The sequence below is a fragment of the Gorilla gorilla genome, chromosome 6 (assembly GCF_029281585.2).
Source record: "Gorilla gorilla gorilla isolate KB3781 chromosome 6, NHGRI_mGorGor1-v2.1_pri, whole genome shotgun sequence".
In the NCBI taxonomy this organism is placed as follows: Eukaryota; Metazoa; Chordata; class Mammalia; order Primates; family Hominidae; genus Gorilla; species Gorilla gorilla.
Genome location: NC_073230.2, coordinates 90,964,798 through 90,984,536, shown reverse-complemented (window position 1 = coordinate 90,984,536; position 19,739 = coordinate 90,964,798). Strand labels below are relative to the sequence as shown.

The 19,739-nt window shown below is 43.9% G+C and overlaps 1 protein-coding gene across 3 annotated transcripts in view; it reads right to left on the bottom strand.

Moving 5' to 3' along the window:
- Positions 1–19,739, bottom strand: part of ASNS (asparagine synthetase (glutamine-hydrolyzing)) — a 76,087-nt gene that overhangs the window by 13,362 nt on the left and 42,986 nt on the right. For 2 of the 3 annotated variants that reach the window (XM_055393189.2, XM_004045804.4), the window contains exons 2-4: positions 6,826–6,924; positions 4,255–4,290; positions 3,385–3,656 (exon numbers count right to left, since the gene is read on the bottom strand). In XM_055393189.2, the coding sequence (XP_055249164.1) occupies positions 3,385–3,633 (249 nt within the window). In that variant the 5' untranslated portion in view covers positions 3,634–3,656; positions 4,255–4,290; positions 6,826–6,924. Of the gene's footprint in view, positions 1–3,384; positions 3,657–4,254; positions 4,291–6,515; positions 6,925–19,739 lie in introns of those variants that run through there. The other variant, XM_055393192.1, reaches the window with a different exon arrangement.

The window sequence follows — 19,739 nt, the reverse complement described above, 5'->3', positions numbered from 1 at the left end:
TGCAGGTAGCTCTAGTCCTTCAATATCTCTATCACACATTTTCACCGTGTCATCTATACCTTTATACTACAGTCCAGTTTCTCCTACAGCTTGACTTTCTGTGTTATAAGTGTTTCTACTTTTCCTTATCACTGCTGCTCATAGAAATATCTACAGGTCTTTTTGACATTTTCAGTATCTTAACAGCACAGAGCAGAAAATAAGCAAAAATACACAATGGATAATGCACATAAGTCCCATCTGTGGGGATCCTGCCAACGGCGTACCCAGCTTGAACATGTGCCATTCTATTACCCTTTGTGGGCGTGCTTGCATGGGGACATCTGGGCATGTGTAGAAAAGTTATACTGCAGCTGAAGCGGGCTGAGAGGGTCTTTTTTCCCTAGGGAACGCCAAATAAATTGCGTGTTTTACACCTGCATTTTGACTGTGACATCAAAATGCACATGTAATGTCATGTCAGTGCTCAAAAAGTTTCAGATTTTGGAGCATTTCAAATTTCAGATTTTCAGATTAGGGATGCTCAACCTCTAAATTTAAGTTAAGATAATAGGTTGCCTGGTTGCCATGACACTAAAAAAACGTGTCTTCTGCAACTATAAACTTTTGGTTTGAGAAGATAGTATTGGCTAAGAAGTTCCTCCAGTTCAGCTTCAAAGTCCTAGCTATAAAAATGTAAAGCAAAGCGACAAACATCATTTGGCATCATTCCCTGAAAAATAAATGGCTCCATCACAATAACAGATACATGATCCAAAACAAAGCTGCTGGTCCCCAGGGGTGGATGACAATGCCCAGTGCTTCCACCACTGCAGTAGCATTAAAGCTACTCCTTACTGATAGATAAAATGACGGTGGCGCTTTATTAGTCTGCATTCCCCAAAAGAACAGCAAAGGGACTGTCTGCCACTGCATGCAGAGTAAGAAGGTTTGATTAGGCTACTCCCCAATTCTGACACTCTCCACCATCAACGGCAAACTATGAGCCATTAATGGCAAACTATGAGGATGAAAAGTCCTTGATGTATTCCTCTTTCTTCTTTGTACTCGGGTTTTTGGCTGACATTAGAGAAAGAAGAGGTTTAAATCAGGTGGAAATCCTAGATAAGCTTAAAACATGCTTCCAAATTTCAAAAAGTAAACCTATTATGTATGTGCATGACCCATAAATATGCTTCACACTCCATCCAGCTCACTCCATAATTTGTGAATCTTTTGTCTATAAGTCCTCACTGAACTGTCCAAAAATGGGCTTTGCCTCCAGTGACTACAAAGTCACTACCTGGTCACCCCTCTCTGCTCTATCAGGGATGATCTGTAACTAGCAGGTGGGGGCCTGTAAACAGTCTTCTGCTGACTCTTCTGGGCTGAACTGCCTGAAGGGTTAGTGACCATAAAGCATTCGGTGATATTAGTAAGCAACAGCTTCCCAAATCTACTTTGCCCACCTCTTTGGCCTAAACTTTGCAGGTAATTTATTTAAAAAGGAGAAGGGTCCTTTGGGTAACGGATGTATTACTTCCTACTCTCCTAAAACCAAACTCCAATGCTGCACCTTATATAAAAGCCCTCAAATCTTGCCTCCTGACGTCATGCTGTCATTTGACTTGGCTGCAGGCCCCTGATACTCCCCTGCAGGGAGAGGGTCTGCTCTTTGCCCCAGCCTTTACCCCATTCCTCCTTTCATTCAGTCTCCTTCTACTCCCAGTACACCTCTGGCTGTATTTTATTGTAGTGGTAAACTTTATTTTTACCAAAAAGGAGATGTGGGGGGGATTTCTGAATACTTTATATAAGCCTAAAGTATACATTCTGCTCATTAGACAGACTGCTAGCTGCCCCAACTACATAAACTTAGATGCTTGGTAGAAGCAATGGAACAAACTTCTCTACTTTTACAAATATAACATTTGGCTAATTTAGAATAGAAATTAATTATTTTCAAAATATTTAACTTCTTGTAACTTTTTAATAAGAGAAACAACACTGTTCAAGTGAAACAGGGCACTTCCTATTTCATTTAAGGGGAAAGCCAAGCTGATAATGCCATAATACCACCTAGCGTTCTCATGTATATGACATTATTTGACTTAGAAAAAATTTTTAATACTCTCTTCTTCTACCTCCCACTAGAAATTCCATTCTTGCCTTTCCTTTTCACCATTTCATCTCCAATCACCTAGAAAAATGATGTCTGGTGCATAGTAGACCCGTAATAAAGGAATAAAGAAATGTGTAAAAGGAATTTCCTGAATAACTATTTTAAAACTTTTTAAATGAGAAGACTATTATTAAGAGTCTTCCTATAAACAGGCAACAAACAATGACAAAAGCTATTGTTCACAGATAAAAATGTCCAAAATGTGATTAGGATATAAATCTCTATCAATGCATGACAGGTATCTATCAAGAAGTCTCAAAAAATACCAAGAAACATACCAACCAAATGCATGAACCTTGAATGAAATCTGGCTCAAAACAAACAAAAACCAGCTATAAAGATATTCTTGGTAGCACTTTGAGAGGTCAAGGTGGGCAGATTACCTGAGCTCAGGAGTTCCAGACCACCCTGGGCAACATGGTGAAACCCTGTCTTTACTAAAATACAAAAAATTAGCCAGGCATGGTGGCAGGTGCCTGTAGTTCCAGCTACTTGGGAGGCTGAGGCAGGAGAATTGCTTGAACCTGGGAGGCAGAGGTTGCAGTAAGCCGCGATCGCACCACTGCACTCCAGCCTGGGTGACAGAGTGAGACTCTGTCTCAAAATAAATAAATAAATAAAAATAAATAAAAATATTCTTGGGACACTTAGGGAAATTTCATTTAAGTATTAACTGGATATTAGGTGGTATTATGGACTCTTAGGTTTAATAATGGCATTGATGTTATGTAGAAGAATGTCCTTATTCTTAGGAGACAAATGCTTATATATTTAGGAGTGTCATAATATCTGCACTGTACTCTCAAATGATTCAGCAAAAAAATGTATGTGTGTGTGTGTGTGTGTGTGTGTGTGTGTGTAGAAAGAAAAATCAAGCAACTATGGCAAAACATTAATGACCATTTAATCTAGGTGCTCGTTGTTCTGTTCTTTACTGTATGTTAGGAATTTTTTCAAAATGAAAAGCTGGGGAGAAGGAGAAAAAATTCTAAGAGTCAATGAAACTGAACTGTAATCCCCATTTTTATCACTTTTTTTGTGACCAAGTCATTTCACTCACCTTTTTATTCATCAGTTCCCTATTTACATGCTTAGAGCAAATGAGATAACGAACATAGAGTGCTTTGCAAAGGAAAAAGCATGATACAGAATATGTAACATCATCGTAACCAACAAACTCTGAAGTTTAATCGCATCCAGACATCTGGTTTCTTTCTCCTCACCTTCTTATGGTTGTAGATTTCACCATTATAACAGAGCCACAAATACGGATATTTCTTCACTCGAATTGGCTGCATTCCAAACAGCGGGTCAACTACCGCCAACCGGTGAAATCCAAAGCAGCAGTTGGTGTATCCATTGACATTCTCAAAACGGAATGCGTCTGGACCTCTGTGTGCAATCTTCATAGCACTCAGACACTGAACAGAAAGGCAGTCATCACTGCCAAACAGGGCCCAAATGCCACACATGGTGCAATGAAGCTATAAGCTTTCTATGGAGAGAAAAGCAGACAAATCAAAAATATTCAATATCCAATCCAACTCTGCATTAAATCTTGATTCCGGAAACGTGCATAAACCACTTCAAAGACTAAAATTTAAACCATCTTTTCTATAGCGATTTCCCATTAGGTTGGCAGGCACATGGGAGTAGAGAATGATTTAATTTACTTACAGGTATTCGGAAAAGATAGTGACCTCTACATTCAACCGGCTACAGCAGCTTAGCACCTAGCCAAAGCCTGCATCTCTCCCACCTTAGGATTTAGTGGTTGGCTAGAGCTGACAGCGTCCATGCCACATCTGTCTCTGCATTCTAAGTTTGCTTCCAAGATACAGATACAAATGCAGGCTGGCTCCAACCTAGCCAGAGATCCTAGCCCCACTCTCACCATCCCAAAATCCCTCAAAGATCCAACAGACTTTCCAGATTACTAGAGTCTCCTCTCAGGTTCCCTTGACAGTTAAATGCCCTCTTTATCTGAACTAGCTGCAGGTACCATATAATGGGTAAAACAGAAAATCATACTGCTGTAAGTGTAAAAGATACGCAGCTCTTTCAAGCATTTCACTGTATTACATCTAGGTTACCTTCAAGTGATTTATTCAGATGTGATTGAAGAAAATCTAAAGGGAAAAAAAAACAATTTAATTTGATATCAGATATCCTGGCTTCATAACAAATAAAACATTTCAAGTTAATAGAAGATACAAAATATTCACTATCAAAATGTCCTGACAAAAATGGTCTCAAATATTTCTGTCTCAAAGTTGCATTGTTCAGTAAGGAAGCAAAGTAGGTGGGACATATACAGCAACAACATCCCTAATAAAAAACTTGGCTCATCCCTATAAGCCCGGAAGCAAATAAATCACCCTTACATAAGTTAATTACTTTCCAATTTCAAATTCTCAACTGTGAAATAAAGGGCTGTTTTATTTGGCTGCTGCCAGCTCAAAATGACACATTGCACCATGTGTGGCATTTGGGCCCTGTTTGGCAGTGATGACTGCCTTTCTGTTCAGTGTCTGAGTGCTATGAAGATTGTACACAGAGGTCCAGATACATTCCGTTTTGAGAATGTCAATGAATACACCAAAAACAAGATGTTTTAATTAAAACATCTCTAACTTGAAATATAACTATTTTGGTGTTTTTTTAAAAAAACTGCGAATTGCAGCAAATGCCCAAATAATTTGGGATAAACACCCTAAGGAAAAAATATACATTCAAGTTGCATAAGTCACTTTGAGCAATTCTTTGATGATATTTCATTTATATCTAAAAGAAGCAAAGGTTTAGCTGGCTTTTCCAGAAAACCAGAACCAAATAATATATGGTTAGAATGAAAATCATCTCAAGCAATTTGGAAATGAAGTACCACATGTCCTATGCTGTCTCTTCCATGCACTTGACCAAATAGCCCAAATAGCCTATAACAAATTATTTGAGATTTACTGGAAAAATTCCATAAGATTTAAATGAGATGACTACTAATAAGCCATCTGCCTTTGACTCTATATCAATTTAAAAAGGGTTAGGAAAGTGCTTTGAAAATCAAGTATGGTCATCAGGGAATCAGTTACCTAAGTCTTCTTAACGCTGCTTAGTGAATCCCTGTATTAATCCTGCTATAATAAATACATTCTAACCACTAAACTGGAGGGGAAAAAGGGAGAACAAAGAGGCATGTAAAGTACACTTATTTTTTCTAGTAGGAAAAAGCCAATTAAAATTATAACCTATTATTTTTATTGGAATCAGTCTTATAGGAGGGCAAAGTTCCTACTGCCACTACCTGTTCTCAATATTTTTCTTATTTCTTCCTAAACTTCTAGAGCAGTGCTGTCCAATAAATATGTATGTAAGCCACATATGTAATTTTAAATATACTAGTAGCCCCATTAAAAGAAAAAGGTGAAATTAATTTTAAATAAACTTAACTCAGCATGTCCCAAATAGTAACATTTTAACATATATGTAATCAATATAAAAAATTATCGAGCAGCTATTTTACACTGTTCTTCCTACTCCAACGACAAAATCCAGTGTATTTAACACAATACATCTCAGTTAGGACTAGCCAGCACTTCAAGTGCTCAGCAGTTACAGGTGGCTAGCGCCTACCGAACTGGACATGGCAGTTTCAGTGCATTTAATTTCTATTCCACTTAGTGCTACTTACAACTTCACCCTCTCCCTTTACTTTTATATTAAGATCTCAGTAAGTAACCAACTACAGACAGGTTCAAGCCCTACTTTACCTCTAATTACTCTTACAGCAATGCTATGAATCATGATTTAAAATTTAAAAAAAAAACAAACCGCTGTTAAATTATTAGTCAAGCGCCCAGGGCAATGGACAGTAAAGAAATAATGTAGGCCACGGGCCGAGATGAAAACTGTCCTTTTTATTTAAAGCTATAACAATCATCTGAAGCCAGCCCTGCAAAATGACAGCATTGAAAAAGGCATGCTAGTTCTTTTGCCTTTTTCTGTACTTGGTCGCCTGTGTCCCTAAACAGACCTCTTCTCGGCAGGGTTTGCTCAGCAAGTCACTTGCTGAGTCTTGCAGTCTACAGAGACGGGTGGGGACTGGTGGGGATGGCGGGGTGAGAGGGGAGGAGGAGGGTTAGCGGTCCAGGTGAGGAGGGGGGCAGTTGAAGGTCAAGGCAGACACCGAGACGGTGATAAGGCCGTAGTCTCTTCTTCCTAGATCAGGACCACGCGACACCTGACTGCGCCCTGGCCACGAGCACGATCCGACCCGTTCGCCCCAGGACCCGGACCGCGAAAATGTCCACAGGCTTCGACGCCACATAGTAAAAAAAAGTACACATATAACATTTACAGGGGCTCAGACCGCCGCTGCCTCCTCTCCGGAGCAGTCCGGCCTGCCGGCCGCGGTTCCCTCTCGATGCTTCAGGGAACCAGGACAGAAAGGTCCTTCCGCTAGCTGCCAGGTGCGTAACAATCGCTAGGCGTCCGCCCCGCCCTCCCTACCGCAGGAGCCGCAGCATCAGCAGGCGCCCCCGAACCGCGTCTGCCGGGTGCCAGGCTGAAGACCGCATCCTCCACCCCTTCCTCCCGGAGCAGCCCCAGGGCACGCGAGGAGGATGCTGGCGCGGGGCGCAGGGCACGGGGCGCAGGACCCGGCTCACCTGGGCGTAAGCAGGTCAGGGTGATGTGGCGGGCTGAGGCCAGGGATGTGGACAGCTTGACGGGTGGCGAGGCTGCTGGCGCTTATACCGACCCGGCTCCTGTAACGCGTGCGGGAAGTTTCATCATGCCTGCGAGGACCAACCAGCGCGCACAGGGGCGGGGCCGCGGGGTGTCCGGGGCGGAGCAGGACTAAGTGGGGCGGCGGGAGGGCGCAAGGAGGAGCTCTTTTGTTTCCAGCGCCTTGCGTCTCAGTGCGCCTGTTTAAGGATAGCCTCAGAGCTCCGCCCAGGATACCTGCTATTCTGACAATTAGGGAGGCTTCTGAACTTGGTTTGTTCTTCGGGAAATCATCACCGTTTTTTTGTTGCACTACCGTCTGATTTATTATGCAGTGCAGAGAAAAGCTTGTCCTAAGAAACTGATGCGTGAGGCCTAAAATGTCCTTATAAGATCTATTCATAAATCGGGGCCAGGAGCGGTGGCTCACGCCTCTAATCCCAACACTTTGGGAAGCCAAGGCAAGAGGATCACTTGAAACCAGGAGTTCAAGACCAGCCTGGGAAACACGCGAGATCACATCTCTATAAAAATTGGTGGCACACCATGGTAGTCCCAGCAACTCAGGAGGCTGAGGCAGAAGGATAGTTTGAGCCCAGGAGTTTGAGGCTGAGGTGAGCTCAACTCCAGCCTGGGCGACAAAGGGAGACCCCCATATCTAAAACAATAAAATCTAAATCTAATTGATACATGAAGCCAAAGTACATCAGTGGTCCTTAAACATTTTAAGTACAAAGATTCCTTTTAGAATCTCAAAAAGGATTTTGTCAACTTGCCTCCACAAGATGATTATGTGCTTTTAAGTATCTCTTTGATGAAGAAAAGACATCACGATTTAAAAAAAGTATCATAACACTCTTAAATCGTATTTTACTAATTACATCAGCACCGAAATAAATTGAGAAATAGTAAAATTATATGTGCACGACCTACTATGATCAGACTACAGTCAATGCTTGGAGAGCATGCAGGTTTGATATCCCCATACAACGCATTCCTGACTAAATCAAAAACGCCAACAATTTAAAATCCCAAGAACAGAAGATGGAGTAGTCGCTTAGTAGTTACAGGCAAGAGCAAAGATGAGAGATGACTTGTTCTAAGGTTCATTCTTGCTGGAAAGTTTTCAGTATCAAACAGACTTTGCTGTATCCTAATTGACGTACTTTAAACCTGAGAGCAATGTGGGAAAGTAGGTCTTCTATCTACATTTTACAAATGAAAAAATAAGACTCAGAAAAGTTGAGGGATTTATCCAAACACAGCTTCACAACAGTAGAGAATTGAGTCATAATCTGTGTAAACCCAGAGCCCATTTCCCGTAGCATCTTGCCTATGTAGTGAAAGACAGGTTCCCCTGCTTGGTGTGTTACCTAGTGTGCTTCGTTGTGCTGCGTATCTCCTGCTTGTCCGTCCAGAGCTCTACCCTTCTCCACCTCACTTTCTATCCTGGCTCCCTTGCCCTCCTCTTTCAGGGACAGTGTGCAAAGGCAGACATTTCAAGGAGATGCAAAAGGTGAAATTAAAATTGCTAATGAAGTTTTGGCACCATTGTCATTGATAACATCTTATCAGGAGACAGGGTTTTGAGATCAACCGGTCTGACCAAAGTTTATTAGGTGGGAATTTTCTCTTCCTAATAAGCCTGGGAGTGCTATGGGAGACTGGAGTTTATTTCACCTCTGCAATCTCGACCATAAGAGACAGGTACGCCCTGGGGGGCCAGTTCAGAGACCTACCCCTAGGTGCGCATTCTCTTTCTCAGGGACGTTCCATGCTGAGAAAAGGAATTCAGCGATATTTCTCCCATTTGCTTTTGAAAGAAGAGAAATATGGTTCTGTTCTGCCCGGCTCACCGGCGGTCAGAGTTTAAGGTTATCTCTCTTATTCCCTGAACAATTGCTCTTATCCTGTTCTTTTTTCAGGGTGCCCACATTTCATATTGCTCAAACACACATGCTGTACAATTTGTGTACTTAACGCAATTATTACAGGTCCTGAGACGATATACATCCTTCTCGGCTGACAGGATTAAGAGATTAAAGTAATGACAGGCATAGGAAATCACAAGGGTATTGATTGGGGAAGTGATAAGTGTCCATGAAATCTTTACAATTTATGTTTAGAGATTGCAGTAAAGGCAGGCATAAGAAATTACAAAAGTATTAATTTGGGGAACTAATAAATGTCCATAAAATCCTCATAATCCACGTTCTTCTGTAATGGCTTCAGCTGGTCCCTCCGTTTGGGGTCCCTGACTTCCCGCAACACAGCACAGTGCCTGGCACAAAAGAGTTGCTCAATAAATACATCAGGATGAATAGATAAATACACGGATAGGCACTTTGAACTACAGATGAGCTTAAATACTTTGTGTTTTTCTTAGTCAAACATGTGCAATTAAGCATGTGATAAATGTTATGATGACCACACCTGTGTCTTGCCTGATGTTCTTTGCAATCACTAAATGAAGTCAATTGTGCCTGTTTTGACAGTTCTGTTTTCAACCTAATGATCTGTTTATTTTAACTTCTGGCTGTTGGCTTTGTTTGGGTTTGTTAGCCTGACAAAGTAGTAGATATTGGTATTTGCTCTTTTGTTTAAATGTCACGAACTTTAAAAATGCCTTTGCTTTTGGGAAGAAACCCTAGTTAGGACACCCTAGCAGTCAGGATGATTTGGGTTCTGGTGCAGTAACAACAATCCCCAAATCTCAGTGGCTTCATGCAGTGAGGTATTTGTTTGTTTTTGAGACAGGGTCTCACTCTGTCACCCAGACTAGAGTGCAGTGGTGCAATCTCAGCTCACTGCAACCTCTGCCTCCCAGACTTAAGTGATTCTCCTGCCTCCTGAGTAGCTGGGATTACAGGCCTATGCCACCACTGTCTGGCTAATTTTTGTACTTAGTAGAGACAGGATTTCACCATGTTAGCCAGGCTGGTCTTGAACTCCTGACCTCAAATGATCCACCCGCCTTGGCCTCCCAAAGTTCTGGGATGACAGGCATGAGCCACCATGCCTGGCCACAGTGAGGCTTATTCTTGGTCACGTTGCATGTCTGGGCTGTGTTAGGGCATTGTGTGGTGGTCTGTTCATTGTGTTCACTCAGGGATCCAGGCTGACAAAAGCCCCATCTCTGCATGTGTCCTTGATCACCCTTCAGGGGAAAGGGAATGTGGTGGATCATAGAGCCTCTTAACACTTCCACCTGGAGGTGACTCAAGTTGCTGCTGCTGCTCATGGTTCATTGGACAAAACGGATCACAGAGTCATGGGCAACTTCTCTGTGCCTGGAAGGGGAAACAAATTTGAATAGCCACATTGATTTTCCCTAGATATTACACAGAAGGCCTCATTTAAACACAGTTACTTATTTGTGTTTTGAAGCTAATTGTAGTCCATCAACCTTCAGAGAAGATATGTGCACTTCCAAGCTATTATTAGGCACAATTTTTTTTTTTTTTTTTTGAGACAGAGTCTTACTCTCTTGCCCAGGCTGGAGTGCAGTGGCATGATCATGGATCGCTGCAACTTCTGCCTCCCGGGTTCAAGTGATTTTCATGCATCAGCCTCCCAAAATGCTGGGATTACAGACACCCACCACCACGCCTGGCTAAGTTTTGTATTTTTAGTAGAGATGGGGTTTCACCATGTTGGGCTGGTTGGTCTGGAACTCCTGACCTCAGGTGATCCACCTGCCTCGGCCTCCCAAAGTGCTGAGATGACAGGCATGAGCCGCCACGCCCGGCCTTGAGTATGATTTTTGATTTGGAAGGTCAGAGTTAAGGTTTTAGTCTGAGGACTGTATGATGTGAAGGTGAAAAGCAGAGCTTGGCTGTGAGTTTGCTGGTATTCCTGTGCTGCTTCTACAGCTCTTTGGCTGTGTGACCGTCACCTTTGGCAAGTTCCTTTACCTTTCTATGTGTTGGTTTCCTCATCAATAAAATGGAAAAAATAATCATAATCATAATAGCTATTGGTGTTGGGATAGCCCAGTGGTTGACACAAAAGGACTCAAACATAGTTTTTGTTTTTTTTTTTTTGAGACGGAGTCTTGCTCTGTTGCCAGGCTGGAGTGCAGTGGTGCAATCTCGGCTCACTGCAACCTCCGCCTCCTGGGTTCAATCGATTCTCCTGCCTCAGCCTCCTGAGTAGCCGGGATTACAGGCACCTGCTACCACTCCCAGTTAATTTTTGTATTTTTAGTAGAGACGGGGTTTCACCATGTTGTCCAGGATGCTCTCGATCTCTTGACCTCATGATCCACCCACCTCAGCCTCCCAAAGTGCTGGGATTACAGGCATGAACCACCGTGCCCAGCTCAAAAATACTATTATTAATTTTGGGGGGCAGTTACTATATTTTGTGAAAATCAGAGTTCAGTACCTTGTAACACTGAGTTGGGATCTATCCCTGAAGGAACAGGCTTCTAAAGAGGAAGGCATCGAGAGAGGGGCAAAATTTTAGTGGACGCTGTAATGACTTTAGGTATATGGACCTGGGGCTGAGTTCTAGCTGGGGCCACCAGGTAGCAAGGTGGACTTTGCTAAATTCTATCACTTTCCTGGGCCTCAGACTCACTTGTTACAAATGGGGTTAAAGCATCCCTCTTTCAGGACTAAGATAAAGATGATTAAGTAAGAGGGAATGAAAGCAACTTCCATCAGTGGTCAAAAGTATTCATTTAACTTCTTTTTTTTTTTTTTTTTTTTGAGATGGAGTCTCTCTCTGTTGCCCAGGTTGGAGTGCAGTGGCATGGTCCCGGGTCACTGCAACCTCCACCTCCTGGGTTCAAGTGATTCTCCTGCCTCAGCCTCCTGAGTAGCTGGGACTACAGGTGCGTGCCACCACGCCTGGCTAATTTTTGTATTTTTAGTAGAGACGGGGTTTTACCATGTTGGCCAGGATGGTCTCGATCTCCTGACATTGTGATCCACCCACCTTAGCCTCCCAAAGTGTTGGGATTACAGGCATGAGCCACCATGCCTGGCCCATTTAACTTCTATATTAGTTTCCTGTTGGTGGATTTACCAGTGCAAACTGAGCAGCTTAAAACACCATCCCGTTATTATCTGTTTCCATGAGCCAAGGGTCTGGGCAGGGTTTAACTGGGTCTTCTATTCAGGGTCACAATACTGCAACCAGAGTGTCAGCTGGGGTCTCATCAGATGCTCAGTGTCCTCTTCCAAGCTTATTCAGTTTGTGGACTGAATTCAATTTCTTGCAATTGTTGAACAAAGGCCCTCAGCTCCTACAGCTGCCACCTCCAAAGACAGTTCACAGCATGGCCATTTGTGTCTCCTTGGAGGCTAAGGGTTGAATCTCTGAAACTTCACCTTTAAAAGACTCACCTGATTAGGTCTGGCCCACCTAAGATCATCCTGCTTTGGATGAACTCAAAGTCAGCTGAGCAAATGTGCTTAACAAAGCAAGTGTGACCATAATCACATTTGCAAAATTCCTTCCCCTTGGCCAAATCACAAGCTCTGCACACACTCAAGAAGAGATGATACAGGGAGCAGATATAAGGGAGTGGTTCTCTTGGGGGCTGTCCTAGAATTCTGCCCATTACAACTTCCTTTCTCAAGGAACAGCAGGCCTGGGGAGAGATGATCACGGATGAGAGCAGCCCACAGGTTGTGAGCGCCAGGTGCTGGCATAGGATGCAGGAGGCTGCCAAGCAAGTATGAAAAGCCTTCTCTGGGCTGGGTGGAGTGGCTCACACCTGTAATCCCAACACTTTGGGAGGCCGAGGTGTGTGGATCACGAGGTCAAGAGATCGAGACTATCCTGGCCAACCAACATGGGGAAACCCCGTCTCTACTAAAAATACAAAAATTAGCTGGGAGTGGTGGCACACGTCTCTAACAACCCAGCTCCCCAAGTGAGCAATTCCTGTCCCTTTTAAGGGCTCACAACTCTAAGGGGGTCCGTGTGAGAGGGTCGTGATCATGAGAGAGTCGTGATCGATTGACCAAGAAGGGAGTACGTGACTGGGGGCTGCATTCAGCAAACCCCATCTCTACTAAAAATAGCAAAATTCAGCAAAGTCTCAGGATAAAAATCAACATGCAAACATCACAAGCATTCTTATACACCAATAACAAACAGAGAGCCAAATCATGAGTGAACTCCCATTCACAATTGCTTCAAAGAGAATAAAATACCTAGGAATCCAACTTACAAGGGATGTGAAGGACCTCTTCAAGGAGAACTACAAACCACTGCTCAATGAAATAAAAGAGGATACAAACAAATGGAAGAACATTCCATGCTCATGGGTAGGAAGAATCAATATCATGAAAATGGCCATACTGCCCAAGGTAATTTATAGATTCAATGCCATCCCCATCAAGTTACCAATGACTTTCTTCACAGAATTGGAAAAAAAACTACTTTAAAGTTCATATGGAACCAAAAAAGAGCTGGCATTACCAAGTCAATCCTAAGCCAAAACAACAAAGCTGGAGGCATCACGCTACCTGACTTCAAACTATACTACAAAGCTACAGTAACCAAAACAGCATAGTACTGGTACCAAAACAGAGATATAGACCAATGGAACAGAACAGAGCCCTCAGAAATAATGCCGCATTATCTACAACTATCTGATCTTTGACAAACCTGACAAAAACAAGCAATGGGGAAAGGGTTCCCTATTTAATAAATGGTGCTGGGAAAACTGGCTAGCCATATGTAGAAAGCTGAAACTGGATCCCTTCCTTACACCTTATACAAAAATCAATTCAAGATGGATTAAAGACTTAAATGTTAGACCTAAAACCATAAAAACCCTAGAAGAAAACCTAGGCAATACCATTCAGGACATAGGCATGGGCAAGGACTTCATGTCTAAAACACCAAAAGCAATGGCAACAAAAGCCAAAATTGACAAATGGGATCTAATTAAACTCAAGAGCTTCTGCACAGCAAAAGAAACTACCATCAGAGTGAAAAGGTAACCTACAGAATGGGAGAAAATTTTTGCAATCTACTCGTCTGACAAAGGGACCTATGACTTTCTTATAACCAAGAGAATATGGCAGAGGTGATGGGATGTAGTGATTATGTTAGATAGGATGTTAAGTTGTCTTGCTAGGAGGCTATCTTGCTGGCTTTGAAGATGTGAGCTGCCATGTCATGAGTGGCCAGATGGAGAGGCCCATGTGGCAGGAAGCTGAGGACAGCAGGAACCTGGGGCCCTGAGACCAGCAGCCTGCAAGGAACTGAATGCTGCCAACAACCAGATGAGACGGGAAGCAGATCAATCACCAGTCAAGCCTCCAGATGAGAACTGAGCCCTGGCTGACATTATGGTTGCAGCCTTGCACTGAACCCAGCTGAGTCATGCTGGATTCCTGACCCACAGAAACCACGTAGTGATAACTGTGTGCTGTCTCAAGCCACAAAGTTTGCAGTAATATTGTTGCACAGCAATAGATAACTAATATAAAAACTGTCCTACATTATGTACATTACTGAGCAAAATGTAGAACCTGGATTTAAGCTCTGATTTCAGAGTTGTGGTCTCAGTCTCCCCAGGGAGACCTGTCCTGGGAGACAGTTATGCCAGGCTGTGATGCTGTGATGATTGTTCTCTTCCTACCCAGAAGCTTTCAATAGGCATGTCAAGCATGTGACCCCAGCTACATATACCAAATGTATTTCTGACAAATGCCAGGACATCGTGAGCTTTCTTGTTTTACTGAGAGCTCCATAAAGGAAGGATCATCTCTGTCTTTTTTTTTTTTTTTTTTTTAAGAGTCTCACTCTCACCCAGGCTGGAGTGTAGTGGTGCGATCTCGGCTCACTGCAGTCTCTGCCTCCTGGGCTCAAGGGATTCTCCAGCCTCAGCCTCCTGAGTAGCTGAGATCAAAGGTGTACATCACCACACCTAGCTAATTTCATATTTTTGGTAGAGACGGGGTTTACTTGTGTTGGCCAGGCAGATCTTGAACTCCTGGCCTCAAGTGATTCGCCTACCTCGGCTTCCCAAAGTGCTGGGATTACAGGCATGAGCCAATGCACCTGGCCTGTCTTTTTTATGTTACATCCATGTGAAACAGCCCAGTGGTCAGCACACAAAGGGGTCCAAATGTGAAAGGAAAGGGCGAACACAGGGGAAACCTAGGGGTGTTCAGAAATCATTCCCAGGTCACTGCCTGTTTCAATATGTACAGTCCTGGGCCCCATGCACAAGATTCTGACTTGGCAGGTCAGAGTTGGAGATGGGGAGCTACCTGGTTACAAGGGATCCCAGTGCATTTTGAGGCAGTTGGTTGTTAAGACTGCATTGTAAAAATTACCCCCCAAAGATGTGAAGGGAAACAGAAAGACATTGGCAGGCTAGAAAACAACAGAAGTAAAACATGAACAAGTTCATTCCAGAAGGAGATTCTCAAACACAGCTGCACATCAGAATCACCTGGGGAGATTTTAAAACCCCAGTGCCCGGGCTCTGCAGCCCAGATCAATTAGTGCAGAATCTCTTGGGGATGAAACATGGGCATCAGTATTTTTGGTTTTTTTGTGTGTGTTTTTTTTGTTTATTTTTTTTTTGAGATGGAATCTTGTTCTGTCACCCAGGCTGAAGTGCAGTGGTGCGATCTCAGCTCACTGCTACCTCTGTCTCCCGGGTTCAACCCATTTTCCTACCTCAGCCTCCCAAGTAGCTGGGATTACAGGTGTGCACCGCCACGCCTGGCTAATTTTTGTATTTTTAATAGAGATAGGGTTTCACCATGCTGCCCAGGCAGGTCTCGAACTCCCAGCCTCAGGTGATCTGCCCGCCTTGGCCTCACACAGTGCTGGGATTACAGGCATGAGCCATTGCTCCTAGCAGTATTTTTTTAATGAGGCAAAATTCACATAACATACAAGTCCCTGTATGAAACCATACACTTCAGTATCATTAAATACATTCACAATGTTAAGCAATCATCATCTCTGTCTAGTTCCAAAACATTTTCATTAACACCCCCCGCCCCCCCAAAAAATAACCCTGTATCCATCAAGCACTCTCCATCCCCTCCCCTTTCCCCCAGCTCCTGGCAACCACTTACCTGCTTTCTGCTCTATAGATTTGCCTATTCTGGGCCTTTCACATAAATGGAATCATGTAATATATATAATAACCAAAAGGTAGCAACAACCAAGATGGCCATTTGGTTGATGAATGAACAAACAAAATGTGCTGTATCCATACAATGGAAATATTGGTGCCTACTACATGTGGATGGACCTTGGAAACATCACGCTGAGAGAGAGCCTTGGTATTGTCTCATCTCCCCAGGAGATTCCAAGGTGCAGCCAAGGTTGAGACCCACTGACAAGCAATGGATACGATTGGGTGCAGATGAAATAAGGCAGCCAGGGGCAGGAGGGACGTCTCATTGAAGATGACTATTTGTGGATGCCTAGCAGGGGCGGGGATGAGGTATGATAACAGCAACCCCAATCCCAACACAGCGTGACCGATTTTATCTTCAGCCAGCTGATTCACCTCATGGGGTTTGGACACGGGACACCTCTGCCTCCCAGGTTCAAGCAATAACACCTGCCTCAGCCTCTTAAGTAGCTGGGATTACAGGCATGTACCGCCACGCCTGGCTAATTTTTATATTTTTAGTAGAAACGAGGTCTCGTCCTGTTGCCCAGGTTGGTCTCGAACTTCTGGCCTTAAATGATCCACCCACCTCAGCCTCCCAAAGTACTGGGATTACAGGCATGAGCCACAGTGGCAGCCTCCAAATTCTAGTTGAAGTTTGACTTTCCCCCTCCAGAAAATCCAACCTTTTCCCAAGTCACAGTGGGACACCCTGGAGTTAATTTGAGAGAAATGTGCTTTTAAAAACAACTCCAGGCCAGGTGCAGTGGCTCACGCCTGTAATCCTAGCACTTTCAGAAGCCGAGGCTGACGGATCACGAGGTCAGGAGATCAAGACCATGCTGGCCAACATGGTGAAACCCCGTGTCTACTAAAAATACAAAAAATTAGCCGGGCATGGTGGCACATGACTGTAAGCCCAGCTACTCGGGAGGCTGAGGCAGGAGAATCGCTTGAACCAGGGAGTCAGAGGTTGCAGTGAGCCGAGATCGCGTCACTGCACTCCAGCCTGGCGACAGAGAGAGAGATTAAATAAATAAATAAATAAATAAATAAATAAATAAATCCCACCGATATGAACACCAAACTAGAATCACTCCATTGACTTCCCTCCACCAAGCAGGGGGAGTGATGGTGGTGGTGCATGAGTGTCTATTTGCATTGAGTCTTAATGGAAAAGAAGGTTGTGTCACTCAAAGGAAAAACAAATCACAGCTCAGACTGGAGCTGTGGATGAAAAACATGGCTGTGTTGGTACAGGCTTTCCACAGCAATATTAAAACTGAAAAAAATCAGCAATGAAGCTCCCAGCCACATTTCTGCCAAATGATTTGGGGGAAAACAACAGAGGCACTCCTCAACTTTTCCTTCGCTGCACAAAGTGGGTTTGGCTGGAAATGCCAAGTGTGCTTGTTGCTGGGATCTTTCAAATGGAAGCAAGCTGGGAGTCAACCTCCTGCAGCCGCAGGCCAGAAATGGGTTTAGGCCAAACTATTATAGTAACACTGGTGCACATCTAAACAGATTTAACTCCCTCACAGCAATCCAGATTAATTTAATATGCTTTCTTATTGGCATTCTGCATTTCTCATTAAAGCAAATAAACATCCATTCCTCTGTGATAAATTAGGGCAAAAAAAAATTCATATGTCTAGGGCACAGGGAAGGAGGAGTTGTTGGCTGTTAAAAAAAAAAATACTGCAAATGGCTTTTGAAAGTCTAGACATCTTCATCATAAACACAAACATTCCTCTTCACAAAGGGACCTCAAGTAACCTTAGGCTGGAGGGCCCACTTGAGTATGTTTTTCTTCTCATTCTTTCTTACCTTCCCTCCAGCCCACCCAACCCACATTCAGTGACCAAGTCACGTGGGTTTTACCTCCTAAATCTTTTCAGATCCGTTCACTGCTCAGCCACTCTCCTGACACCACCATAAACCAAGCCACCATCACCTCCAGCTGTTTGACTGCAAATGCCTCCTCACTGGCCTCTCTCTTCCCCTGGCCCTGTGACAATCTGCACTCCTCACAGGGACCAAAGTGATCACTTCAGAAGGTGCATCCAAACCGATCACTCGCTTTCAATGGCTCCCTCTGCTGTGTGGGTTAACAACCATAAAAGCTCGGCCGGGCGCGGTGGCTCACGCCTGTAATCCCAGCACTTTGGGAGGCCGAGGCGGTCGGATCATGACGTTAGGAGATCCAGACCATTCTCCCTAACACGTTGAAACCCCGTCTCTACTAAAAATACAAAAAAATTAGCCGGGCGTGGTGGCGGGCGCCTGTAGTCGCAGCTACTTGGGAGACTGAGGCAGGAGAATGGCGTGAACGCGGGAGGTGGAGCTTGCAGTGAGCCGAGATCGTGCCACTGCACTCCAGCCTGGGCCACAGAGTGAGACTCCATCTCAAAAAAAAAAAAAAAAATTATTAAAGGTCACCTTTACTGAGCACACACTATCTCATTCCATCCCTACATCAGCCCTTTATTTCACCAGTGGGGAAGCTGGGACACAGAGTAGTTAGGTGGAATGCCCAAGGTGGACCACACGTGTGAAGTTTCCACACACTAATGTGAGACCCTCCATGACCTAGCCCCTCTCTTTCTCCAGCCTCATTTCCTGATTTTCTCGCTTGCCCTGAAGTCTTCAGCCACACAAACTTCTTGAAAGTCCCTTAAATCTGGCTGAGCGCAGTGGCTCACGCCTGTAATCTCAGCACTTTGGGAAGCTGAGGCGGCTGGATCACCTGAGATCAGGAGTTCGAGACCAGCCTGGTCAACATGGTGGAACCCCATCTCTACTAAATATCCCAAAATTAGCCAGGTATGGTGGATGGCACCTGTAATCCCAGCTACTCGGGAGACTGAGGCAGGAAAATCGCTTGAACTCGGGAGGCAGAGGTTGCCGTGAGCCAAGGTCGCACCACTCCACCCAAGCCTGGGCGTCAAGAGTGAAAGTCCGTCTCAAAAAAAAAGTCCCTGAAATCTGCTCTATGCCTATCAACCTCAGGGACTTCACTATGCTGTTTCTCACCCTGAAATGCTGTTCCTCATTTCTCTACATAGTGAACTCATCCCACCCCCTAGGCCTCTCCTTAAGTGTCATCTCTTCAAGGAAGATTTTACTTTTTTAATATAACTATTAAAATATAATTCAGGTACCGTATGATTTGCCCATTCAAAGTGAACAAATCAATGGTTTCAGTGCATTCACAGAGCTCGGCAACCACCATCATGATCAATTTTAAAACATTTTCATCACCCCAAAAAGAAACCCTGTATCCATGAGCAGGTTCCTGCCATTTCCTCCTCCCACTAAGCCCTGACAATCTACTTTTTTTGAGATAGAGTCTCTGTCACAGGCTGGAGTGCAGTGGCACAATCTCGGCTCACTGCAACCTCCGCCTCCCGGGTTCAAGCAATTCTCCTGCCTCCCGAGTAGCTGGGATTACAGGGATGTGTCACCACGCCCATCTAATTTTGTATTTTTAGTAGAGACAGGGTTTCTGTCTTCACAGATTTGTGTGTTCTGGACATTTCATATAAATGACATCTTAGAATATGTGACCTTTTGTGACTGGTTTCTTCCACTTAGCTTAATATTCTCATTGTTCATCCGTGTTCTAGCACGTGTTAGTACTTCATTCCTTTTGATGACTGAATAATATTCCATTGCATAGTCAAACCATGTTCTATTTCTCCACTCATCAGTAGACAAGCATTTGTGTTGTTTTCACTTTGGCGCTATTAT